The following is a 27,086-nucleotide window of genomic DNA, read 5'->3' as shown; positions in this document are numbered from 1 at the left end:
GCGGATAGAGCCTGACATGGGGCTTGATCTCACAACGCTAAGATCACAACCTGAGCTGAAATCAAGAGTCTGATGCTCAACCACTAAGCCACCTAGGCGCCCATTTTTTTGTTGTTGTGGTTGTGGTTGTTTTTCTTTTAAAGATTTTATTTATTTATTTGACAGAGACACAGCGAGAGAGGGAACACAAGCAGGGGGAGTGGGAGAGGGAGAAGCAGGCTTCCCGCAGAGCAGGGAAGGACCCTGGGATCATGACCTGAGCCAAAGGCAGATGCTTAGTGACTGAGCCAGCCAGGCACCCGCCCCTGTTTTTTTTTTTAAGATTTTATTTTAAGTAACCTCAACACCCAACATGGGGCTTGAACTTACAACCCCAAGATCAAGAGTCACTAGCTGCACCAACTGAGCCAGCCAGGCGCCCCCGACAACTTAGTATTTAAAAAATCTTCAGTGGATATTAAAAAAAAAAAATGTATTATCATATTTCTATTGAATAATAATATAGTTTACTGGAAATGCTTTTTATATACTTTAGAAAACAGTCTGACTTCAGGCATAGATGTTTTTTCTCTCTTCTATTTTTGATTTCTCAAGCAAGATGTTTTTCCTGTTTATCTTCTACAGCCTTGAAAAGAAGCTACCAAAATTTCTCCCTCCCTGTGTTATAAAAACCATCTTCTCTATAACCAATAAAGTGAACATATTTTTAGAATCTGTTTAGAATATATGGCTGTTTCCAAGTTTGCTTTAGAAGACCGTTGTTTTCCAACTTTTTCATTCCATAAGCTCTCCTCCCAGACCCATCAGCTCCAACCTTGCTTGGCTCAGCATCTGCTCCCAACCCCAGTTCCCCCATCTAAATACATAGTAGGCTTCTCCCGATATTCAGAATGGGAAAGAACACAGAAATTCTGTGTTCTGCACAAGAAAGAAGAGGTGGTCACAGGAATGTCTGAGAAACAGTGAAGGAATGGCCTCGTGGTTGTGTGATGCAGTAAAGGACACAGAAAGCGGGGACCATGTCCCTGGAAAGTCCCCGAGTTGTCCTGGGAGGCGCTCTGTAGGCACACACGGAAAGTCCCCCAGTTGTCCTCTCTCACGCCTCCCCTCTCTTCCAGGGCAGGATAGCATGTGCCAACGTTCTCAGTGACCTCTATGCCATGGGGGTCACGGAATGCGACAATATGCTGATGCTCCTCGGAATCAGTAATAAAATGACCGACAGGGTAAGTAGTCTGCTGTCTTGCTGGTGTCACTTGACTGGTTAGCCCTTTGTCCCCGCCGTCCGTAACGGGGCGCCCAGGCTGCACGGCTCTCCTTCTGTCGGGCTCCCCATTTATTTTTTGGCAACTACCTGCGAATTAAACTAGAGACTCTGACCTGTTTTTGTTCTCATTTCCACCACCTGCTTCCCTTTCTCTCTTTCAGGTAGACTGAAGCCAAGACAGGCATGTTTGTTTGCTTTACTAAAGTTGAGGCCTCAGTCCTAGCAGCTCCGCGCCAGGCCTGTGGCCCGGGCCTAGCCTTACAGACCCCGGGCACACGCCACTGTTGTCTGGGGTGACGCAGCTGGGGGGTGACGTGGCGGGGTGCCCCATGCAGTCACATGCTCACACAGCCGTGTCTGTGGTCTTGCCGCCAGCCCCTGTCCTTTGACTCAGGGATGGTTTCCATTAGATTCTTTTTGAAAGGTACCTGTTTTTGTGCCCCAGAAAGAGATTGCTGCGCCTCGTAGAAATTAGCTGGTCATGGCTTCCACACAGCGTCTGGAGGAGGGCACTGGAATTCTTAAGGACCCCTGAAAGAGCTGGCCCTCAGATGGAGGGCAGACCTGTGGAGCCAGTCAAATTCCAGTTTTTAATTCTGTGTTGTCTGGGCTCCGTTCACATTGTAACCTAGAGCACCTTCCGACTCCTGATAAAATGGCTGCAATGTCAGCCCTTGGCCTCCTTCTTCCTCTGATCCCCGACCCTGGCTGTAAACTGCAGGAGCCCCTCTAGGGTTTTATGATCTTCTTTATAACACTAAGTGTAGATTCTCTTTTCTGGGTTCTGAACTGAATTTTATGTGACTCTTCATTTGTGTTCTTTTCAACCCTAGGAAAGGGACAAAGTGATGCCCCTAATTATACAGGGTTTTAAGGACGCAGCAGAGGAGGCAGGGACGTCTGTGACTGGTGGCCAGACGGTGTTAAACCCCTGGATTGTTCTGGGAGGAGTGGCCACGACTGTCTGCCAGCCCAATGAATTTATCATGTAAGTGGATTTTGTTTCCCATCACCTGGCCTGGTTCTCCCTTTCTTCTTCATTTTTTAGTAAAGATGTATTGAAATATGAATTCGCATCCCATTGGTGGTGTTGCACAGAGTTATGTAGCCATCCCCAGAGATGATTGTAGAACATTCCGTCACCCCAGCTGGAAACCCATCCCCCTCACTGTCACTCCACGTTCCCCCGGCTCCCATTCTGCCTTTCACTGCACACAATATTAGCATGATATTTTTAAGGTTCATCATTTTGTGGCACATAGCAGTACTTTACTCCTAATTTTTTTTAATTTTGGGTTTTTTTTTATTGCAGTACAATTCATGTAACAAAATTTCACATCACATTAAATTCAACTTGTTAAAAAATAATTCTCTATTTATTAGAGCAGAGGGAGAGGCAGAGGGGGAGGGAGGGGGACAAGCAGACTCATGCCGAACCCAGAGCCCGACATGGGACCTGAGCCCAGACCAGAGTCAGACGCTTAACTGACTGTGCCTGGCATCCCATGAAATTCAGCTTTTTAAAGTATACACTTCACTGGTTTTTAGTATTAACAAGGTTGTGCAGCCATCACCACTGTCCAATCGCAGAACATTTCGATCACTCCAAAAAGAAACCCTGTATCTGTAAGCAGTTACTCCCAACTCCCTTCTCCCCGTGTCCTGGAAACCACTAATCTACTTTCCATCTTGTGAAGTTGCCCATTTTCAACATTTCTGATAAATGGAATCCTAGGATACATCAGTATTTTGTGTCTGGCTTCTTTCAGTTAGTGTGACGTTTCCAGACTCCGTGTTGTGGCGTGTTGTCACTGCTTCATGCCTTTTTGCGGCTGAACGACAGTCCATGGTGTGATGGACCAGAACAGATGATGCTGCTGTGAACTTTTGTGTGCACGTTTTTGTGAACATACATTGCATTTCCCATGGTGTGATGTACCTAAGAATTACCGGGTCACGTGGTGACCGTGTAGCTTGAGCCACCATCACCCTGGTTTCCAACAGTGGCACCATTTTACATCTGAAACAGCAGTGTAGGAGAATGCCACTGTCCGCATCCTCACTAGTCCTCATTCTCTTGTCTGCATGTTTGGTATAGCCAGCCTAGCAGGTGTGAGGTGATCTATGTCCCTTTGTGAAATTGGCATTTCTCTGGTAGCTAATCATACGGGCCTCTGTTGATGTGCTTTCTGGCCATTTCTAGATCTTTGGGAAAGAGTCTCTCTCTCTGTGTCTCTCTCTCCTTTTTTTTTTTTTTTTTTGAAAGATTCTTTTTTTTTTTTAAAGATTTTATTTATTTATTCATGAGAGACAGAGAGAGAGAGAGGCAGAGGGAGAAGCAGGCTCCCTGCGGAGCAGGGAGCCCGATGCGGGACCCGATCCCAGGACCCTGGGATCATGACCTGAGCCGAAGGCAGACGCCTAACCATCTGAGCCACCCAGGCGCCCAAAAGATTCTGTCTTAATACAAGTTGTTAACTTTACATGTTTGATGTCTTTTTAAGAAAAGAAAATGTCCTATTTTCTGAAGGAAGTAGAAACTCCCATTTGTTTACCTTTAAAAAAAAAAAAAAAGATTTTATTTATTTATGAGGGCCTGCACACGAGTGGGACAGGGAGGGGCAGAGGGAGAAGCAGAGCAGGGAGTCTGACGCGGGGCCGACTGAGCCACCCAGGCACCCCTGTTTGGCTTTTTTCTGTGAACAGGTACTAACAGGCACTGTGCTCGCATGATTCGGGGTTCAAACGGTAGAGAAAAGTCTGCAGTGCGGAGTCCCCCCCCATCCCTTGTCACCAGTTTCCTTTCCTGGACAAGGGAACTACTTTTACCAAGTTTGAGCCAATTTACTATTCACATTTACATTGTTCAATTATTTTGACATTACAAATAGTACTTCATTGTATAACCATTATACGTAGATGATTTTGTATATGCGTAACTCTTGGTAAGAAATTTTTCAAAATAGAATGGCTAAGTCAAATATATGTGCAGAGTCACGATAGATTTCTCCAGATTGCCCTGCATAGAGGCTTGGCCAGCAGTGAACAAGACTGCCACGGCCCCCCCTCCCCATCAACACAGCGTGCAAACAAGCCTCTCAGTTCTTTGACAGTCTGTTTGGTGGCTTAAACCTTACTCCTTTGTGAGGAAAGTTGAGCATATTTTTCATATATTCTTGTCTTTTGCCCATTTTTTTAATTGATGGGAGCTCTTTTTAGGGACATTGTCTGATAGCTTTCTTGTGAAGGGTCTTGCATTTTACTTACACCAGAGTTTTGTTTTCCTGTGTTTTATGTTGCTCGTTCTCAAGCTTCCACACACAGAGGATCGTGGGTCCATCTGCCTCCCACATTTCAGCTTTTCAGTAGAAAAAGAACTTAAGCAATTGCAAAAATTAGGAAAACATAATAAAACAAGCTTCAGTGGATTTTCTGGTCAACAGCATGTATGTTTAGTTTGTAAAGCAGGAATGAGCATGCGCACGTGGTTGTCTTTCATCCAGTAGTGCCTGTGAACTTGAACGTCACCCGGTAGTTGTGGGTCGTAATGCTTGTGGCTGGCACATGACCTGTGCTGTCCAAGAACATACCGGCGCTGAGGTGCGGCTGAGTCACACCTGAAAGACACTCATGCCTCAAGGCCTACTTTTTGGAAAAGGAGTTTCTTAGATACCGTTACCAAATGAACATTTTTCAAAGCTAACAGTGGATACAGAGATCACGGGATGAGCTGGGGAGCTAGTGGTTGATTTTAAGTCTGTGCCCCTGGCTTGGTGATCGGCGTGGGTGACATAGTCCTCTACTGTTGGAAGGCACAGTGGCTGGGTGGGCAGCTTGAACCGACACAAGGAAGACACGAGGGCTGGCCATGCCCTGCAGTGAGGGTGCAGTGTGATAGGGGTTGCGCTTGGGGAGTCGGCCTTTGTGTTTTTAGTGTTGGCCTTCTGTCTTTAAGACAGGGAACAACCAAGGAGTCTGTCTGGGTGCCAAGTAGGGAACTTAGTGTTGGTCAGTTTGAATTTGAGAACTTTGATGAAATCACCAAAACATTAGATCCACAGGTTGGAGCCACATCCCACGGGTCTCTATCTCATGAGTGATGGTGAGAAACGGTCTTGGGGTCAGAAGTCTTGTTGCCCCCGAACCATGGTGGGTCTGTACTGAGAATTACACATGAGCGTGGCCCGATGAGGCCTTTGCCTTTGAAGGCTTGGTCTGCTTCTTTGTCCACTCCTTGGGGGTGTGGGCGATCCTGTAGGTAACTGGCAGACCCTTCACTTCTTTCAGTGTTTCTGCTCCAGCAGTGGCCTCAGTAGCAACTGCAAGGAAGGTTCTACTGCCCTGGTGGTGGTTGGCTTAAATTGAAGTGTTTTGCAAACACACGTGCACTTGGACCAGCCTTTTCTTTCTCCTGTTCTATTGACAGTTTACCTCTTTGATTACACTGAACTGCCTTGTTCTTTTCTTCAGGCCAGATAACGCGGTGCCGGGGGACGTGCTTGTGCTGACGAAGCCCCTGGGGACACAGGTGGCCGTGGCCGTGCACCAGTGGCTGGACATTGTGAGTGGAGCGTCGCCTGCCGTGGGGGCGGGGTGGACAGCACGTTGGCGGGACTGGGGTCGTTTTTGTTGGCGGGTGTGGAGATCGGGGCGTTCACTCTGCACACGGGGTCCGGTGAGTGTCTCCTTGGTGTGCTCGTTGCAGAGTATGCTTTCTCGAGAAGACGTGTCTTGCTCTGGAGTGAGTGCCGCTCCTCGTCCGTAAGCGAGCCCTGCCCCTCAGACTTGTTTGCACGTTTCAGATCTGGGTCGTCCCCGTGGCTTCACTCTGTCTTCCAGAAATGAGCTCCTTCAGTTCCACTACCCCGGAGTGGAGTATCAGCCATGTCCTTCACAAATTCTAGGGACTGTCTTTTTTTATTAAATCAGTACCACGTATCGAGTGCTTTATCTTTCGTATCTTAAGCATTACTAAGAGAAATCATAGGAGAATGTATGGAAAGTGTAGTGTTTGGGGGTATAAATACAGGCAGGGTTGTTGACAATTTAAATTGTTTTATTCACGAGGTTTTTGGTTGTTTTGTTTGGTTGTGTTGTCTTTTTAAACTAATTAGTAACTCCAACGTTTTGAGAAGTAATTACCTTGTGGAGAAAGCCTCTAGAATATGAAGATATTTATCCTGAGTCACTTTTCCACTGAGCTATGATCACACTTCATTTAGGGTTCTTCTTGCCATAACAATCCAAAAATTAATACGGTTGTGGCATATTCTCACATATCTTGGTGCTTTTAATTTCTGCCACTATCATCTGAACTACCATTCCTGAGAAACAGTTGAAAAAGAATAAAAATTTTATGTTATTGATCAACCAGATATATCTTCCTTGATACGGCAGAGTAGAGAAAATCTCTAAGCCACATCCTTGAGTTACTTTTCCCTTCCATCCAGTGACGAGGGGAGACCTCCCATCAGGTATGATGACCTGTAAGTCAGATTGGAAGGCCATGACTGGCCAGGAATCCACAGTGACTCTCCATGCGAAGGGCCAGGTCTGAGTAACTTAGCAAGGTTGCTGGAAGCAGGTGAGGCAGAGGGCCCTCAAAGATGAGGGGTTTGGGATCCTTCTCCCTACCCCCAACCTGACACCACCTTTATTTTTTTTTTTTTTTAATGCTCAGAATTGAGAAAAGCAAGATCCAAAGATTATATAACTGCATAATACCCTTTCATAAAGGTCAGAAGCAACCAAAGAGTAAATTGTTTTGGCATCTGTATGTACGAGAATATCTATTTTGTACGGCAGGAGAAGGACGAGTATAAACTTCAGAATAGTTACTGGCCCTGGGGGAGATATGGGGAGCTGTGGGTTAAGGGAAGAGCACATGGATGGACTTCAGTTACTGCACTGGGTGGTAGATTATTGGGTATTATTAAAAAAGAAAAAAAAAAAAAGAATGCCTGGATGGTGGCCACTCATGGAGAAGGATGATAGTATTGTGATGCTAGAGTCTTTGAAAATCAGACTGAGGAAAAAGGGAAGCTTCTTTTCTCCTGACCTTTGTGACCGCCTGTGTGGTCACCCCAGGCTGTCCACAGGGTGCGTGCAAAGCTGTTTTCACCCTCGTGTGTCCATGGAGATGGCTCAAGGCAGAATTTAGGTCAAGTCGGTAAAAGTGTGATTGTATGACAATGCAAGCCTTCAGCTTGTTAGAGGAGATGGGGAGGAACAGCAGAGTACGTAGGCAGCCATTCCCGGTGTGAGCCGTGCCTGGCCGGCGGGGGCAGCCGCACTGCGGCCCTATGTCCTGCCTGGCTTACGTGGCCAGGAAACTGCACAACTGGACCACGGAAGGGGGGTGGTCAGGGACAGAACAGATGGCATGATTCAGCATCTAATGGGGCACCTAAAACACGAGTCACAGGAAGCGAAAGTTAGAAAATGTTACTTTGTGTACAAAATTAGATAAACGAAACCCCCAGAAGGTGACCCCCCAAAATACGCTCTTTTTCTTTGAGTGGTTAGGTTAATCACATTTTTTCCCTTTTCCTCCTAACCTCTGTTCCTGGTACTAGCCTGAAAAATGGAATAAGATCAAACTAGTGGTCACCCAAGAAGACGTTGAGTTGGCGTACCAGGAGGCAATGATGAACATGGCGAGGCTGAACAGAACAGGTATCGGGGCGGGAGGGCTTGTCTCTGGCAGGGGTCGGCCAGCTGGGAAACATTCTAGGCTTTGCGGCCCGCGTCCAGTCTCGGCTACATTGCCCCTCCTCCCTTGGTGCCAATTCCTTAAACATGTGAAAAACCACATTCTTGGCTGGAGGAACAGGCCATGAGCCCGATCGGGCTGGTACTGCAGACGCCCTTCTGTTGGTACCTGGTTTGGGGTCCTAGATCACCAGCGGGAGTCCAGATCCTGTGTGTTCCTGGCAGAAATGCGTTTTAAATGTTGACTTGCAAGAGAGACAAGGAAAGACTGAGGACTAGGGGGAAACACTACGTTAGACGGGGTCGTGGGGTCACGGCGGCTCCTCCTGCAGCACACTTTCAGCTGCGTCCCTGGGGTCCCAGGGCGCTGTGGCTCTGCCAGCACCTCTGTGTGTCCCCCCCGCACCCCCCGGCGTAGATGCCCTCGCAGTGACGACGGTGCCGAGTGTAGAGGAGAAGCAGAGAATAGGGGTGGATTCGTGAATTCAGTTTCCAAATTGACGAAACAGAGTTGAGGTTCTGTTTTCTCTCCGTTCCTTCCAGTCCTAAATTTCTGGGATGATGGGCAGTATCGAATTCCTCTGTGCCCCAATAAAAATGGAAAAGAAACTTACGTAGCATGTTTTCAGAAGCATTTGACTTACCAATTCGAGGTGTTCACGTTGTTACTTTGAATTCCCACGCCTGTGTGTGTAAACGAGTAATGACATTCGTGTCGTCATTTTTTTCTTTACATTTCGTTTCTTGTCTAGGTTCTTAATACGTGTAGAAAGTAATAATAATAATAAATAGTGGCTACCAATTATCTGGTAATCAGTCTCAGGAACTTGACCTAGTTTCCTACTTAATTCTTAGGACAGCCTTATTAGGTAGCTGCTGGTGTCCTCTGTTTACAGAGGAGTAACTCGCTCAAGGTCCCACGGCGCGCCAGTGGGGACCCGGGATTTGAAACTACTGCTTATACTGCTTTTAAGTATTACCAGCTATTCCTTCTGAACAGCTAAGTAAGAGATTGAAGCTATTCCACAGTCTTTATGCCCAGTAATTGAGCAAATACTTCAGTACTCCACTAAGTTTCAAAAGCAGATTAAAATGACCAGGAAAGTTCAAGAACCACAATTCATCTTCTAGAAAGCAGCAAGGCTTGCCAAGGGAATTACTTGATATAGTTCAAGTATCTTATACTTCCTCCCCCCCTTTTTTTGGCTTTCATATGGATGTAGAAAATACCAGGCATATTGTGTAATTAAGAAGGAAGCTCTTCTCCTGGGTCTTTGAAGTCCTGACCTCTGACGTGCCAGAGGAACTGTTTCTAGAAAAGCATCTGTGCAGATGATTTGGAAGCGAACCAGCGTGTAGAATGTCAGCTCCCAGAGGGCGGGGATTTCCATTGGTTTGGTTCACTGTGGTCGCCCCAGCACTCAGAAGGAGGGACTCCTTCTCACTGTAGGTCCTCGTTAAATATGGACCGGGTGAGTTGACTTTGCATACAACATGCTAGCTTTCTTTTTGGTACTTCACAGACTTTTTTTTTTTTTTTTTCCATAATCGTGTGAATTGGACCCTGTTTCTCCCCTCTGGCCGAGAGGAAATGCATTAATACAGGCAGATCCTGTTCCCAGACCCAAAACTGTTTGACTATAAAAACTGCTCTTTCTCCAGTACCACACATTTCATCAACGTTGATAAGCTTAGTGATGGAAATTCTTACGATTTTTTTCTGGAAATACCAGTTTTCTTTCTCATCATTAATGGCATGTTACACTTAAGGACGTGGGTTGTGTGGCATTCTATTTTGTAACTTGGAAGATGAAGTTCAAAAATCTTTTCCTTAAAAAAAATCACTTTTTGGGGTGCCTGGATGGCTCACTTGGTTGAGTGTCTGACTCTCAATCTCCGCTCAGGTCTTGATCTCAGGGTTGTGAGTTCGAGCCCTGCACTGAGCTCCACGCTGGGCATGGAGCCTACTTAAAAAAAAAAAAAAAAAAAAATCACTCATTTAGTTTTTCAGGATTCCCTGAGCTGACAATCAGAAATGGATTTGAATGTGGGGCGCGCTTGGGTGACTGACTTGGTTAAGCGTCTGACTCTTGATTTTGGCTCAGATCATTATCGCAGGGCTATGGATCGATCCCCGAGTTGGGCTCCATGCTGGGAGGAGCCTGCTTGAGATTCTCCCTCTCTTTCTCTAAAAAAAAGAAATGGATTTGAATGCATTTTCTTTGTCTTATCCCCTCTATTCTTCACCTTTCTCCAGATGACTTTGAACCAAATATATGTAACACTTCAATTATTTAAAAGAAGAAATATTAGGGTTGACCAGAGGATCTTAAAAGATCTTGCCTGACACTGTGATTTTAAAATTACTTAAAAATGTGAAAACAGATTTTTTTTTTTTTTATGAGATCCCAAGTTGATACAAAAGAATTTTATAAAATCTGTGCAGGGCTTAAGGATCAGCAATGCAACACCATCTGGTATGAGAAACAGAGCCTGGCCTTGGAAGCCCAGAGGTGCCCCTTCCACAGTCCACCCCCGGATTCCTCTGTAGGAGCAGCTACGGCTCTGAAGCTCACGTTCATTGTCATCACTGTAAAGTCTTTTTATCACAGAGACTTGTATCTTTAAGCAATTAGTTTTTTTTATTTTTGCTTATTTGAATCCTACCTGTGTGTTTTTCCTGCTGTTTTGTTCACACTTGATGTTCCTGAGCATTATTCCTGGTGTATGTACTTGTATTTAACTCATTTTCACCACTGTGTATTTTCCACGCCATGACTGACTTGTCTGGTCTGCTGTTCCTGCTGAGAACTTTCTAGGCCCGGGCTTCTGGTTACAACGTGTAAGAGGTCAGTGCTGCTGTGGCTTTTCTGGACGGTGCTCACTATTTCCCAGGGGGCCTTCATGCCACGACGTACAATGATCTGCTACATTCAAAAAATTTCTGTAATGTGTTTTCTTTTCCCATTTATTTTTATATATATATATTTTTTACTGTAAAAATATTTAGATTTTGGGAGAATCTCAATAGATTTAGATTATAGAAGTTCTTAGAAAATGAAAAAAGGAGAGAAGAAACTTTATCCATAGTCTCATAACCCAGAACAGCTTCTGTTACTGTATATTTATGTTTTCTTCCAGGATTTTTTCCTGTGGTTGGTTGGTGGCTTACTGTTTTATTGTTTTATTGTTCTGTTGTTCATGTTTTCAACTAGTGGTTATCATACATTTTATTTGTATGTGGAATCTGCTTTTATTCACTTAATATTACTGAATTCTTTTTTTTTCACGTTATATAACCCTAGAATACATAATTTTTAATGCCTGGATGATCCACCAGAGATACACCATAATTAATTTACCTTTTGCCGACTCCTGAATAGTTTTTTGGGGGATCAGATTTTTTCATAGTTTGTTTTCTGCATTCCAGGAATATTTCTTTGGCTGTATTCCAAAGTGAAATTGTAATTATTTAATTCGTATTTGTATTCTTATTTCAGTTATTTAATTCTTAATTGTAATAATTTAATTCATTTGAGGAGATGCTCTCATCACTACCACCAAGGCTTTTCCTCTCTATTCCTGTGCCACTTACAATGTACAAGGAGTCTTTTTCCCTTTTCTGGTTCTTCAGATTAAGTCGTTTAACAGTAAGAAAGGGATTTGTAATGGAATAATTTTTATTTGTATGAATTTTCAGTTCCTCGTATTTGAGCATTTGAGATTCCACATCCTTACTTTTTGTACACTGCTGGTAGCGACAATGTGGCAGAAGCTGATGGGGGAGTATGTGATCATATCTACCAAGTTATGTGGACATGTATTTTGACCTAGCGGTTCCACTTCTGTGACTCTGCCTCAAAGCTGCAGTGGCCAAAATATGAAAGGGCGTGTCTGTAAGACTGTGCATTGAAGCACTGATTATAATTGCAAAAGAGGGAAACAACCCACATGTCCACAGTAGGTTACAGAGTTGTCTAGTCTACGTGCATACAGTGGAATACTATATAGCCATTGAAAGGAATGCAAGATCTTTATTCCTGGATGCTCTAAGAGAACAATCAAATGAGAAAGGGACAGAAGGACGTATATGGTATGCTACATTTTGTGTGTTCATATGTGAATAATGTGTATTTTATACTTTCAAAAAAGAACAAGGGGAAAATAAATCACTAATAAAAATAATTCGATCTAAGAGGGAATAGGGAGGAAGTAGACCTCTCTGAAGTTTGCCTTCGAAATGAATGTTTTCTATGGTTAAAAAGTTATATAAAAAATAGCATTGCCTACAATTCTAAACCAAATTTTTAATTAATTTATTTATTTAAAAAGATTTTATTTATTTGAGAGAGAATGAGAGCGAAAGAGAGTGAGCACAAGAGGGGGGAGGGTCAGAGGGAGAAGCAGACTCCCTGCTGAGCAGAGAGCCCGATGTGGGACTCGATCCAGGGACTCCAGGATCATGACCTGAGCCGAAGGCAGTAGCTTAACCAACTGAGCCACCCAGGCGCCCTAAACCAAATTTTTTAAAAAGCTGCCTAACATATATCAAGTTAGTGGCAAAACCACATGGGGAAGAATTATTTCAAATCACTTTGAGCCTGATATTTTCAATATGTATCCTCGGGACAAAACCCCACAAAGATATATCATTGTTCAGTGGGCTTCTGTTTGTGAGAATATTGGGATAGTATGATAAAACATAAATTAATACAGTTTGGAACAAAGATTTCAAGAATAAAAAGAAGTAAGACTAAAGAAGCTAAATTAATAACTGTAATCTTTACTTTGGAATTATCAGTATGAACTCAGGATTTTTTTTTCCCCTAAAAATGTTTATTTCCAAGTCTATCGAGAAGGCCTAGAAGCAGCGATAACCTAGTAGTAATGAACTCCCTACTGCCCAGATTCTGATCTGAAAGTTAACATTTCCCATGAAAAAGTGCCAGGACTCCTTGGGGAAACGGCCGATTCCAACTCTGGGAAAGGAAGTACAGAAGATAAGCCTGGGACCTCCTGTGCCTGAAAATAATGGACGTATCAACCAAGGGGGTCGTGCCACCACACCATATATCTTGAGGAGGCTCCCACCAGTCAAACGGGGAGAGGAGCAATGTGAACATCAAGAAGAGTGACTGAAGCCAGCTGAAGCATAGCGACTATCTAAACACCAGTGAGACCATAACGATAATTAACATTTTGGGCCACCTTTGGAAGTTGCTAGAGCACCAACACATTCTGAAAATAAATGATTCAATCACACATTTCACCTTTCTTGTGTGGACTGTACTTTGGGAAATCCAAATTCTTTAGAATAGTCACTTCTCATAAATGCAGGAAGAATGATTGAATCATACACTTGCCACTTTTGCTGCCCCCTTGATTTAAGGAACCTCAACAACAAGCATCAGCAGCTGCTAAAACTGTTAGGTGAAAGGTTCAGATGAAGGTGGTAAGTGCCCCTGACCCCCGCCAATGAAGTACTCTTGCCAGAAAAAATGAACTTGAATCTATCTCATCGAGCCTTGGACCTGTCTGCCAGGATGGGCTTTATGTAAGGTAGTAGAACACGTCACCCTCAGGGAAGACAGCCAAATCCAGAATGCAGGAGCCTCTACAGAACAGGTGACTCCATTTGCACAACAAACAGAGGGCATGGGGGAGAAAAAGGGGAAACTTAAAAATTCAGAGATTTAAGAGAGATCTGTTACATACAATATTAATTGCATTGGAATGACAGTGGTATTGTGGTTAACAAGTTATTTTTATCTTTAAGAGTTACATATCAGAATATTTACAGGTGAAGTAGTAGGACTAGGGTTTGCCTTAACGTGATCCACCCCACCCCCCAACAAGTAGGCCGGAAAAGACAAGACCCAGTCAGAAAGGTGGTAGTGGTTGGAGCTGGGTTTCGTTGGGCACACAGGAGTTTGACGTAGTGTACTACCCTTCTCTACTTCTGTGTTTCATTAAAATTCCTGTAGGAAAAATTAGCAACAGTAATCATGCGGGGAGGAGGTGGTGATCGATACCTATTACTGACTAGGATTTGGCGCGTCCTCTTGTATCCTCTGGTCCTCTAAGCTCACCCAAGATGGCACTGGGAAGAGCTTCTGAAGTGCATGTCTTGGCTTCTATTAAATGTCATCAGCTGCCCTCCTGCCCTGGGTGCGTTAATAGAATGGGATGGCTGGTTGCTCGACCACCGTGATGGACCAGAAATGTCGATTCTTCTCTCCACCTCTGTTGCTGAGAATGCACTTAAGTAAGACATGTTGGTCTAAAAAGAGAAAATGTGCCAAAAAAACCAGGGTACTCCTGTAAACATAGGGTGTATTTCATTTCATGAGAAAGAGATATTTAATTTTTTAAAAATTAGACTTTCAGGGCACCTGGGTGGCTCAGTCAGTTGGGCGTCTGCCTTCGGCTCAGGTCATGATCCTGGAGTCCCGGGATCGAGTCCCGCATCGGGCTCCCTGCTCAGCGGGGAGCCTGCTTCTCCCTCTGACCCTCCCCCTCTCATGTACTCTCTCTCTCTCTCATTCTTGCTCTCTCAAGTGAATAAATAAATCTTTAAAAAAAAAAATTAGACTTTCAGTTACTCCCTCCAAAATGAAATACTTCAGTATGAATCTAACAAAGTATGTGCGTGCTCCATATGAGGAAAACTGTAAAACTGATGACAGAAGTCAAAGAGATGTAAATAAATGGAGAAGTATTCCAGGTACAGGGATAGAAAGACTCAATATCGTCAAGATGTCCGTTCTTACCAACTTGATGTATGGATTCAGTGCAATCCCATTCAGAATCCTAGCTAGTTATTTTGTGAATATTGACAAACTGGTTCTGAGTTTATATACGGAGGGGAAAGACCCAGAACAGCCAACACAGTGTTGAAGAAGAGCAGTTGGGGGATGGACACCACCCCAGTTTGAAGACGGTGTAAGCTACAGTCATCGCCACAGTGTGATACTGGTCAAAGAATAATAGATTTGTCAGTGGAACAGAATACACAGTCCAGAAATGGACTCACATAAATAGAGTTTGATCTTTGACAAAGGAGGAAAGACAGTTCGATGGAGAAAGGATCATCCTTTCAACAAAGGGCTCAGGAACAACTGGACATTCACAGGCAGAAATTCAACTCTAGACACAGACCTTACACTTCTCATAAAAATTAACTCAAAATGGATCATAGACCTAAATGTTAAATTCCTGGAAGATAACCTAAGAGAAGATGTAGGTGACCTTAGGTTTGGTAATGACTATTAAGATACAGCACCGAAAGCACAGTCCATTAAAGAAAAAACTGACAAATTGGACTTACTAAAAACTTCTGCTCCATGAAAGAAACTAAGAATGAAGAGACCAGCCACAGACTGGGAGAAAGTCCTTATAACATGCATAGTAATACAATAAACACTAATATGATCCAACAGTTGTGCTCCTTGGTATTTACCAAACTGAATTGAAACTTCTGTCCACCCAAAAACCTGCACACGGATGTTTGTTGCAGCTTTATTCATATTTGCCAAGACTTGGAAGCAACCAAGAAGTCCTTCAGTAGGTGAATGGATAAGTAAACTGGTCCATCCAGACAGTGGAATATTACTCAGTTCCAAGAAATGAGCCATCAAGCCATAAAAGACATGGAGGAAACTTAAAAGCGTATTTCTGAGTGAAAGAAGCCAATCTGAAAAGAGCAAACGCTCTACGATTCCAATTCTGACGTTCTGGAAAAGGCACTACTATGGAGACAGTCAAAAGATCAGTGGTTACCAGGAGTGGGGGGAGGGGTGGAATGAATAGGCAGAGCACAAGATTTTTAGAGTAGTGAAAATAGTCTGTATGATGCTCTAATGATGGATACGTGTCACACATTCATCAACGCCCAGAGACTACAACATCAAGAGTGAGCGCCTATGTAAACTATGAACTTCATTTACTAATAATGCATCAGTAATGGCTTAGCACTTTTAACAAATGTAGTTCACTAATGCTAGATGTTAGTAATGCGAGAAGGGGGCGGGGACTATACGGGAACCTCCTGTACTTCCTGCTCAATTTTCTTTAAACCTAAAACTACTTCGAGAACTATTTTTTTATTAGAAAATTAACCTTTTAGGCAATTCACTTGTAGTAAGAGTGCTTTGAATTTAGGGCCATCTTAAAAAGTCTTGTTCTTTGATTTTAGGATGGCTTAGATCTGATTTTTCTGGACAGTTTTTTTTTTTTGTTTAGTTTACTGGAAAATTACTGTTGATTGAAGCTGCTGATAGTTCTAAATGGTTCTTGTAGAATAAGAAATAAGCTTTCAGGAGCGCCTGGGTGGCTCAGATGGTTAAGTGTCTGCCTTCAGCTCAGGTCATGATCTCAGGGTTCTGGGATCGAGCCCCGCTTCAGGCTGCCTGCTCATTGGAGAGCCTGCTTCTCCCTCTCCCCATGCTCGTGCCCTCTCTCTCAATCTCTCTTCACTCTCGCTCTATCTCAAATAAAAACCTTAAAAAAAAAAGAAATCAGCTTTCAGAAATTCACTCTGGTTTTTGTTGTTTTGTTTGGTTGGTTTTTTTTTAGAAATTACATTTTCATTCCAATGTGCCACCTCCCTGACAAATGGAATTTTGACATCAAAGTGTGTTTAAATTTTTGAGTTGAGGAAGGGTGGCTTTCTTCTCCATCTTCACTTATGTCACCAGATAATAAACGGCTCCTCTGTGTTCTCTTAGCTGCGGGGCTCATGCACACGTTCAATGCCCACGCCGCCACTGACATCACGGGCTTTGGAATTTTGGGTCATGCGCAGAACCTGGCCAAGCAGCAGAGGAACGAGGTGTCCTTCGTGATTCACAACCTTCCTGTCCTGGCCAAGATGGCTGCCGTGAGCAAGGCCTGTGGAAACATGTTTGGCCTCATGCACGGGACCTGCCCGGAGACATCAGGTACAAGGATCCTGGGCCCAGATCTGAGGATTAAACTAGCGAGGCTAATGGAAAGTCCTCTGACAAGGAAGAAGCCAAGTACGTGAGCACGACCCCACTGTGTGTGAGGTCAGTGCTGGTAGATAACCTTGGCCTTCTTAGCACGAATGTCGTCAGTTCCCCCAGGTGCTGCAGGTCACCTGACTCCTGCCCATCTGTGTGTGATCCAGCAGCGTGAAATTCAGTTTTGTTTGGTGGCAGGACTGGAGGGAGGGAGGATATGGGAAAATGGGTCCTTCCTCGGCTTTCATGGGAAACTTAGCATTTGAATGAACTGTGCTCCCTCTCCGTTACATTGAACATGCTGTATGTTTTCCTTGAAGAAAATGTGCAGAATTGCTATTTTAAGAATGAGATAGTATATGATATCTCCACAGTGCCCCTTACCTGGACTCTTACGTTTCACCCTGGATATCCTCCTGCTCTTTTCAGTTTTACATATTTCTTTTTTCTTTCTAACTTTGTAGTTTCCCTACCCTGACAAAAGAGTGAAATCATTTGGGGATGTGAAAATACCAGTGCCTAGACCTGACCCCCAGGAAGCCTGACTGCGGCGGTCTGGGGTGGGCCTGGCCCGCAGGAATGCCAGCAGTGCCTCAGTGGGCTTCTGGGGGTACAGCCAGAGGCGAGGGCCACAGAGCCCTGCCCACCCGCCAGCGCTCTGGGAGGGCCTGCGGTTGTCCGGTAGGCCTCCCATGGCCTCTGTACAGGACCCTTCAATTTCCTGTCCTTAAAACAACAACAACAAACCACAATCCAGTTTCTAGTAAGAAAGTTCCAAGCAGGCACCGGAACTGTTGGTCCTTCATCGGGCTGGAATGGCGCCCACCGCCTGGTGGGCCTGGAGTCAGCAGAGATTACTGTTAAATTCTGTTTCCTTTACTCAAAAATGAGAAGTTTTTACTTTTTGTTAAAAGTATAGATACATATTTTTTTCTTGACTGTTATTTCCACTTAGGAATACATAAAATTTTCTGTCCTAGCTACCGACATCGTGAGGGAGGCTCTCGTAACATACTTTATGCTTTCTCTGTTTTGAAGATGACAGAGCCAGTGACAGGACCACAATACTTTGAGGCATACACCTCTTCATGATCTTAACTTTTAAGTTAAAAAAAAAAATACATAAAGTCTTTTTTACAAAAGGAGGAATCCACGTAGAAAATCAAGTCAAAAAAAGAAAAGTTCTCTTTTGGTTTGAAATACTTCTCTCAGTGTGGGAAGAAGAAAGTAGGTACGACGTATGTTCCTGCGCCCTCAAAACCTCCCTCCTGCAGTGATTCACACGAGGTCATTTTCACAGTTGAAGCTTCACTGTGTGTGTCCCTTTAATATAGTGGTTCACCAAGAAGCCGCACGTTGCTGTAGCGTGTCCTCTGCGGGAAGTCAGTTGACTGGAAAGGGCAGCTCACTTAGAAACGGGTTGGTGGCCAGAGGGCCGTCTGGGTGAACGTACCCTGGGAAGCCCGGGGCCGAGAAATTGCCGGCCTGGCATCCCAACGGACGATGATCCTTTCTCTTTTTCTCTTTGCCAGGAGGCCTCCTAATCTGTTTACCGCGAGAGCAAGCCGCCCGGTTCTGTGCAGAGATCAAGTCTCCCAAATACGGGGAAGGCCACCAAGCATGGATTATTGGGATCGTGGAGAAGGGCAATCGCACGGCCAGAATCATAGACAAGCCCCGGATCATCGAAGTCGCACCGCAGGTGGCCACTCAGAACGTGAACCCCACCCCGGGGGCCACCTCTTAATCTCGACCCAAGTAGCTCTTTGGTTTTGTTTTTAAATAGATCTATTTCCTTTTTCATCATTTCAATTAAAGACTATAAACGACCACAAAAATCTCATTGTGTCTACACATCTGGTGACCTTAGGTCGATTTGTGAGTGGATGCAATTAATAAAATAAAATCCATTGCCTTTTTTTCCTGTTACATTAACTGAAGATGCACCTAATCTTGAGGCAGCTTCTGAGTTGAGAATTATATTGTTATCCAATACTGTTGATTCATTTTGAATCTTTAGACACTTATCTCTTGCCGCATAGGCTCTTTTTAAAGGTGCTTTCCCGTAGCACAGACATACCCGTCGTGGTGTCAGATAGCACTTGGTGTCTGTTCAGTTTGTGCGTATTTATCATTATCAGTCTGGTCTTTTGTAAGTGTCTTGGATGGTATTCTGGAAAGATGGAATTGGTCAGTGACACAGTGCTATCCCAAGAGCGAGAGGGTTGCATGGTTCCTTCCAGTCCTTGCTTTGTAAAGCCCAGCGTTCTCATTCAAGAGCGTCTCTTTTGACCCAGGACATTTTCCCTGTAGTGTATTCAGTTCAGCAAGGCAAGTGCTTAACTCTGCATGGAAAGCACTTTGGGGACAAAAAAAGAAATTAACTTTTTTTGTAGCCTTCCTAATATTTACAGTAATACCATTAACTGTTTTCTTTACGGACAGCAAGCAAGGATCCTTTTTGCAATGTAATTAAATGTTCTCTAGTGCAACAAGGAATTGGCCTTCCGGAAGGGCGTTCATGTATAATACTCATTTACAACTCAATCTATAATTAACTACACAAATAATTTTGAAATATAATCAATAATAAAGACTGTTCTCTGGATGGTAGTGGTTACTACATTTTATATTTTGTATAGTGATTTCAGGCTTTTTGTTTTCCTAAACTCAGCAGTTCTTTAGCCGAATTCTTAGCATTATTTTGTCCTTGGCGCCAGTACTTTTTTGTGCACGCTTTTTGTGATTTGTGTTAAAAAATCTGCATTGCCAACGTCGCAGCTCGAACTGAAACTTGTTATTCAAATAAATATTTAATTTTTTTTTATTGCTCTTGTATAATCAGATGCCCCCTTTAGTATCATTTTAGAAGCATTGGGAGGGTTTTGGCTAAAAGTACAATTTATTGGGGAAAACTAGATTTTAGTTTTATAAACTTTTAAGTCTTTCATGGGGCCTATATTTTCTTGAATTAAATTTTGTAGTGCTAGAACAAATAGGCGATCTAAAAAGGTGTTTATCTGTGTTACTTAAAAACAGAGGCTTCCTTCTATTTTAACCCACTAAACCATAAGGACGGATCGCGGTCACTAAGCACCAGCGCGCTGACTCTTCGAGTGTCCACCTGAGAGAGAAAGCAGCCGGCCCTGCGAGTCTCTGATGCTTAAGGGCACGGCACCAAAGCCCTGGCGACAGATCCTCTTCTTGCCAAAGGAAGCCACCCACCCCCCCACCCCCCGGAAAGGACGGCCCCGAAGAGGCTTTCCTTTGGATGCGCCCGCCCTCCACCAGAAGCCAGAGGGCAGCCTTTTCCCAAGTGTAGCTGGAACTCAAGCCATAAGTACGGTGTGCGGGACCTGAAAGGCTGCTTCGGAACTGACATTTGTTGGACGTTTTCTAGGGATTTATACAGATGTTGGTCCTCAAAAGCTACAGACCAGTGGTCTACAAAATAAAATGTGTTGGAAACCTCTGAGTAAGGTGAACGTACTGTTGGGCTTATTATTTTTTGGGGGGGGGATTCACTAGTGATGACTAACTCCGAATTCTTTTTAATGTTGATCATGCCTTGAATGCTGGTGATTTCCTCGGTGGCAGGCATGCTGAGAGGAAGCGAGCTAAGCGGATTATGCACCCAAGGAAACCATATTCGGGAAGATTCGTATTAATAAAATGGTGGGTTCCTAGAGGTCTGGGTAATTCATGTGATCCCGAGGGGAAAGGACGGGTCTTTAAAGCATGGTTTCCCAGAGAGCATTTCAGATCACCTGCAGTAGGATCACCTGGGGGGTGCTTGTCACAGGCACATTCTCGGGTCCGCCACAGACCCACGGAGTCCAAGGTCGGGTGGTCTAGGGAATCTGACGAGCATCCCACGTGGCCAAGTGCACTGAAGTTGGGACCACAGATGTAAGGACGGAGCAGAGGACCAGGAGAGGCGAAGGACAGAAGGACAGTGGAGTTTGACTTCTTAGCAAGATCTGTTTAGGGTATCATAACATTTGGTGGGTAGTTCATTATTTGGCTTCCTGGTATAGTGATTTATTTTCTTCAAGTCCTGTGATGTAGTTGCATCCAAAAATACAGCTTGTTGAAATGCACAGGATTTTTACATACAGCCTGAAAAGGCTGGGCCCTGGTAAGCTCAGTTATCCTTCGGGCCACACAAATGACTTGCCAAGGAACATCAAGCTTAGCTTATTTGCACAGGCTGTGGAAACATTGACTGTAACTCTGTCCAGGAAGAGAAACAAATAGGATATAAGCAATATGTACTTTTGGGCTAAATATTTTTTAAATAACTTAGTACACTGTAGTAGTCTCCCAAGTTCTGCATGCGTTATGATGAATAAATGCAAGTGTTGAAGTTGTTCTGATTTTAGATGTATGAGCCAGCAGTTTCGGTCTGAATTTAACGTTGCCTTTAAAAGAGTTAAATCTGAATTCTAAGTTTTACAATCTTACTGTGTAAAGAGAGACCAGAATAGCTATACTATACTACTGTTACTATACTTTATTTTCAGAAGGAATAAAGCAAGCCTAGATAATGATGCCTCAGATACTGAACTGTCTTGTGTGTGCATGTGTGTGTGTACAAAGAGATCTAGATTTCTCTCTACCTACCTTCCCATGCTCAGAGCACCCTTTTTCTCTAGATGAGGTATTGGTGGCATAGACAATATAATTTACTTTCAACAGCAATTTGTACTTTTTCTCATTAAAAGTCTGCGTATTAACAGTGCCGTTTTTGAACATGCCAGGGTGCACAAGGGAAACAAACAGATTCAAAAACCAATTCTTAAAGTAGAGCATGGGAATGGCATTTTGCCTCTGGTTGAGTCTCCGTGTCTTGAACCTAAACATGGCTCAACCAGGTGAACCATGGTCTCACCAAAGCCCAAGTGAACCATGGTCTCACCAAAGAGGCTGGAACGAGACACTGCTGGGGGGAGAGTCCCGCATGCATCCGGCTCCCTGCTCAGCGGGGAGTCTGCTTGTGGGCACTCTCTCCCTCTCTCTCTCTTTGAGAAAATGAATAATAAAATCTTAAATGAAAATAAAAGTAGCTATTTACACAGCCCTCCAGAGCCCTCTGCCAGTGTTCATTTCTGTTCGAGGAAACAAGTGGTGGCTCAAACAGTGTACGCTGTAAATAAACCTATTCACAAGAATTGCTTCCGGGGCCCTGCAGGGGCCAGCAGGGAGGAAGATCTGCCAAGCCCCTGCTGCCAAGCCCCGTCCCCCAGGCCTGCGGGCAGACTGGCATAATTTGCTTTCCTGTAGTACCAGCAAAGCTAGCAGTTTGGGGCCAGGAGTTCAGAGAAATACCCAATCCCCAAATACTTGAATCGTCAAACAGCAGGGCAGTTCTGGACATGACACGTCCTCTCGGGTATCTTTCCCTCCCCAGGCTTGATAGCATTTCTCTCTGGCCCACCGGCTTCCAGAGTCACGGTCTTACCCTCCACTGCACTCCTGGTTCTCAGAGGTTGGAGCTTGCCCCAGTCTCTAGAGTTATCAGCGGCCACCATGACGGTCACTTGGCTGTCACTGGTGTCCTCAAGGGGCACAGGTTTCAGGGGGCAGCATCACAAAGTGATGTGGGGACCCCTGAATTGCTGCACTAAGGACAGTTGCTGACTCCCATTAACTGTGACATGACCGAGAAGGAAACGGGATTTTGTTGCGCCGCTAAGATTTCGGGGTTTACTTGTTACTACAGTAGAGCTTCAACTACCCCAATACAGAAATCTACAGGCGATTCACAAAATTACACATACCAATGTATTTATAAAAGCTTGTCAGTCCCCCCAGGCAGCCAAATTAAGACAACAATATGAAATTATTGTTTTTTTTTAACTTCCATAGTTGGCAGGGATTTTAAAATGGATAAAGTCTAGAGTTTTCTTAACAATGCTCACGAGTACTGCCAAATGGTTGAAACATACACACACCACCCACCCACACACACAATTTAAAAATTATCTGTAATGACTCCAGAGAGTAGAATGGTGGTTGCCAGGGGCTAGAAGTAAAGGAAGTGGGCAGATGTTGGTGAAAGGGTACCGACCTCTATTTGGAAGATAAATAGGTTCTGGGGATTATAGACTATATAATCTGGGGATTATAGTCACAGACATAGTGACTGCATTAATAATAATGTATACTTGAAGATTTTATTTATGTATTTGAGAGAGAGAGCGAGCAGTGGGAGGGGCAGAGGGAGAAGCAGACTCCCCGCTGAGCAGGGAGCCCGAGGACAACGACGACGACACGGAGCTCCATCCCAGGACCCTGGGATCACACCCTGAGCCAAAGGCAGATGCTTAACCAACTGACCCAGCCAGGCGCCCTTAAACATATATATATATGTTATATATATATATATATTTATAATGATAAATGCCAAGCTAGACTATACAGAAAGGGGCCATGGAAGGCTGAAATGTTCCAGCAGGACTCACAGGTCCCTTTCTTCATTCTTGGGCAATTTGGCAGCACGCCCAAAACCCTGCTTCCCCCCCAGCAGTGTCTCGTTCCAGCCTCTCTCCCTCTCCTCTGGAGAAATTCCTCCAGCAGCTTGTCCGCCCTTGCTAGGTAGGTTCTTGCTCTTTCTCCCCAACTAGGTTGTGAACGCTTTGCTCACAGGAAGGGTTGCTGTCCCCCATTTTCCCCCCTACTTTGCAGACAGCCCTGCACAAGTGAAGTGCTCAAGAAGTGTGGAAAGGTTTGTTGGTTGATTTTTCCACATTTCATGCTAGATAATTTACCCCAGTCCTCTTGACATTTCTCAACCCAAACAATTCCGTAAGTGATAATTTTATCCTTTCATCTGCTGGATTTATACATCTGTATCTTTGAGTTTCGAGTTCGTGCTGAAAGATTACAAATCTCAGCACCGCACACCGTGTCAGTTCTTCAAACTAGTTTTGTTTTTTTTTTTAAAGATTTTATTTATTTATTTGACAGAGAGAGAGACAGCGAGAGCAGGAACACAAGCAGGGGGAGTGGGAGAGGGAGAAGCAGGCTTCCCGCTGAGCAGGGAGCCTGATGTGGGGCTCGATCCCAGGACCCTGGGATCATGACCTGAGCCGAAGGCAGACGCTTAACGACTGAGCCACCCAGGCACCCCTTCAAACTACTTTTAATTATGGCTTCTATCAGAAACAGGCTTGGAGAAAATACGCTTGCATCTCTTTGTGTGGACATGATTTATAGAAAGCTTGTCTTAGAATACAGCACCTAGGGGCGCCCAGGATGGGCAGAGCTGCAGGTGGATGGCCAACATGCTGGCTTCTGTTTGGTGCATGAATGAATCTGACCAACTTTAAAACTTGCTACTAGGGACACCTGGGTGGCTCAGTTGGTTAAGTGTCTGTTTTTGGCTCAGGTCATGATCCCAGGGTCCTGGGATCGAGTCCCACATTGGGCTCCCTGCTCAGTGGGAAGCCTGCTTCCCCCTCTCCCACTGCCCCTGCTTGTGCGCTCTCTTTCTCTCTCTGACAAATAAATAAATAAAAAATCTTAAAAAGAAAACTCTATTAAGAAAAAATAATAAAACTTGCTACTAAATTACCTGGCTACGATCATCTCTTCTTCTCAGGGAGGAATGGCATTTGTGAATCAGGGATTGATTGCAATTTCTCCTTCATATAATGAAATAGTTTTGGGGCACCTGGCTGGCTCAGTTGGTGGAGCATTCAACACTTGGTCTCAGGGCTGAGTTCGAGCCCCGAGCTGGCTGTAGAGATTACTTAAAAACAGAATCTTATAAAAATTGTCTTACGTGTGCACAACTCTTGAACAATTTAGTTCAAGTTTCTTCGGTCATACTGTTTTGAGGAGAACTATTCCTCAGATGGTTTTGAAAATCGGTATGTTTCAACATTTGTCTTCAAGGTTACTTTCAATATTTGGGGAAACCAAGCACATTACTTGAAAAGGAGGGGAAAAGATAATTATGAAATAATCTTCCAAAATTCCAACTTTAATAAGAAATGAATAAATACCAAATCCTGAAGGAGAAAGAAATGATCGTTCTAGTGATAACTGTTATGTTCCTTTAGTGTTCCATTTCAGTCGTTCTCAAATATTTTTATTTTAATAACACAGTTATTAAAGATGCGTACTTGGGGAATTTCCAAATAATCCAAATCACCGTTTTTAAAAACTAGTGACATTCATCAAATTACCAACGGAGAAATTATTGTTTTAATTCCCCATGGGATCTTCAATGAGACACTTTAAACCCAGCATCCTCTAATTTTAAAAAGGCAGACAATAACTGGAAACATTCAAAGATTTCCTTCATCTCTTTCAACAACCCTCCACTTAAACCAGCTCACGACAGAGCGGGCAGGGATTTTCACACACTTGTAAAACAAGGTATTCGGGGGGAACATTAAACCTACAGGTGTACGGAGTTTCATCTCACTGTCTTTCCCATTGGTCAGGAAAGCCAATAACTTTCAGGCCCTGTGTGGGTAAAGGTCTTGTCTTTAAATCATCTGGGTTGGCCTGAACTTAATTTACATTGGCCTCTTCCTAGCAGTGCCTGCTTTCCACCAGGAGAAGGCAGTAAGGATTCAGCTATTCACCCGAGCCCGGTCCAGGAGCCGATTTTCTCAGAAGCAGAAACATGCAGATTCTCTTTCCTGTATCTGCCAAAGGCCAGATGCTTCATTTTTAACTAGGATAAACATAAGTGCCTCTCCTGAAAACCCCTGGCAGTCCAGTCAACGGGATCAGGATCAGGTTGCAGCCATGTGATGATCAATGTGTGGGCAATGAGGTTAAGAGCTCATGAGGGAAGGCCCAGGACATTTCTGTCAACCTAAAAAAACCTGAGAGTCTGGGTAAGGAGGAATCATGGAAAAAGGAGAGAGAACCCAAAGATGAAGGCCAAAGGGCAAGCCTTGCTCTGGATGCTGACAAATCTCCACCCTCCCTCAGAGGAAATAGGCAGCAGCTAATAAACTGAATTCCGAGTCCTGGCCTGCTTTTCTCCGTGAGCATGGCAGTTTCACCACATTACATAAAGACATCCGTTAAGAAATGATAACATGTTTAGGGGTGCCCAGGTGGCTCAGTGGGTGAAGCGTCTGACTCTTGATTTCAGCTCAGGTCGTGATCTCAGGGTCTCGAGATGGAGCCCCTCCTTGGGCTCAGCACTCAGCACAGAGTCTGCTTGTCCTTCTCCCTCTGCCCCTCCCCCTGCTCTCTCTCTCAAATAAATAAATAAAATCTTTAAAAAAAAAAAGAAAGAAATGATAACATGTTTATAAGGTGAGACTTTCTGGAAGTAACTCTTTAAGACAAACAATGAGAAAAATGAGAGAGAAAAGAAACAGCGAGATGCCAGGTCAATCATCTGCAGAGACTGCATGGGAAAGATAATCCAGAAAGAATTTCTGGTTCTTATAACCATTATGGAAAACAGTATGGAAGGACTTCAAAAAATTAAAAATAGAACTACCATATGATCTGGCAATCCCACTTCTGGGTATATATCCAAAGGAATTGAAATTAGATCTCAAAGAGATATCGGCACTCCCTCGTTCACTGCAACACTTTTCACAAGAGCCAAGATATAGCAACAACCCAAGTGTCTGTCACCAAGTGAAAGGATAAAGAAGATAGGGTAGACACACAATGGAATATGATTCAACCCTAATAAGGAAGGAGATCCTGCCATTTGTGACAACATGGATGGACCTTGAGGGCATTATGCTAAGTGAAATAAGCCAGTGACAGGACTAATACTACCTGCTACCACTTACAGGAGGAATTTAAGAGTCAAACTCATGGAAGCAGAGAGAATGGGGGTTCCCAGGGGTTAAGGGAGGGGAGACTGGAGAGGGGATGGTTTAAGGCTACAAAGTGTCAGTTATACTAGGTAAATAGTTTGGAGATCTACACACAGCATGGTGTCTATAGCTAGCAATGCTGCATTATCTACTTAAAATTTGCTAAGACAGTAGATCTTGTGTTCTTACCACATACACACAAAATAATGAGGAAAAGAGTGTAGGAGGGAAGTTTGAGAGGTAATGGATGTTTATGACCTTGACGATGGTGGCCAAATCCTGTATACTTGTCCCCGAAGTAACTGAAATGTTAGAAACAAA

General features: G+C 44.0%; 1 protein-coding gene across 5 annotated transcripts in view; it reads left to right on the top strand.

Annotated features, from left to right (window-relative positions):
* The window catches only part of SEPHS1 (selenophosphate synthetase 1), a 30,677-nt gene extending 10,243 nt beyond the window's left edge, over positions 1-20,434 (top strand). For 3 of the 5 annotated variants that reach the window (XM_081820589.1, XM_081820590.1, XM_006729060.3), the window contains exons 4-9: positions 1,119-1,226; positions 2,101-2,255; positions 5,738-5,828; positions 7,843-7,942; positions 16,705-16,917; positions 18,492-20,434. In XM_081820589.1, the coding sequence (XP_081676715.1) occupies positions 1,119-1,226; positions 2,101-2,255; positions 5,738-5,828; positions 7,843-7,942; positions 16,705-16,917; positions 18,492-18,706 (882 nt within the window). In that variant the 3' untranslated portion in view covers positions 18,707-20,434. Of the gene's footprint in view, positions 1-1,118; positions 1,227-2,100; positions 2,256-5,737; positions 5,829-7,842; positions 7,943-16,704; positions 17,026-18,491 lie in introns of all 5 variants that reach the window. The other 2 variants (XM_081820592.1, XM_081820593.1) reach the window with 2 other exon arrangements.
* The last annotated feature ends 6,652 nt before the right edge of the window (positions 20,435-27,086 follow it).

This window comes from Leptonychotes weddellii, chromosome 5, assembly GCF_054177405.1.
Source record: "Leptonychotes weddellii isolate Sample4059 chromosome 5, ASM5417740v2, whole genome shotgun sequence".
NCBI lineage: Eukaryota > Metazoa > Chordata > Mammalia > Carnivora > Phocidae > Leptonychotes > Leptonychotes weddellii.
The sequence above is the reverse complement of the archived record's forward strand: the minus strand, read 5'-3'. Positions and strand labels throughout refer to the sequence as shown.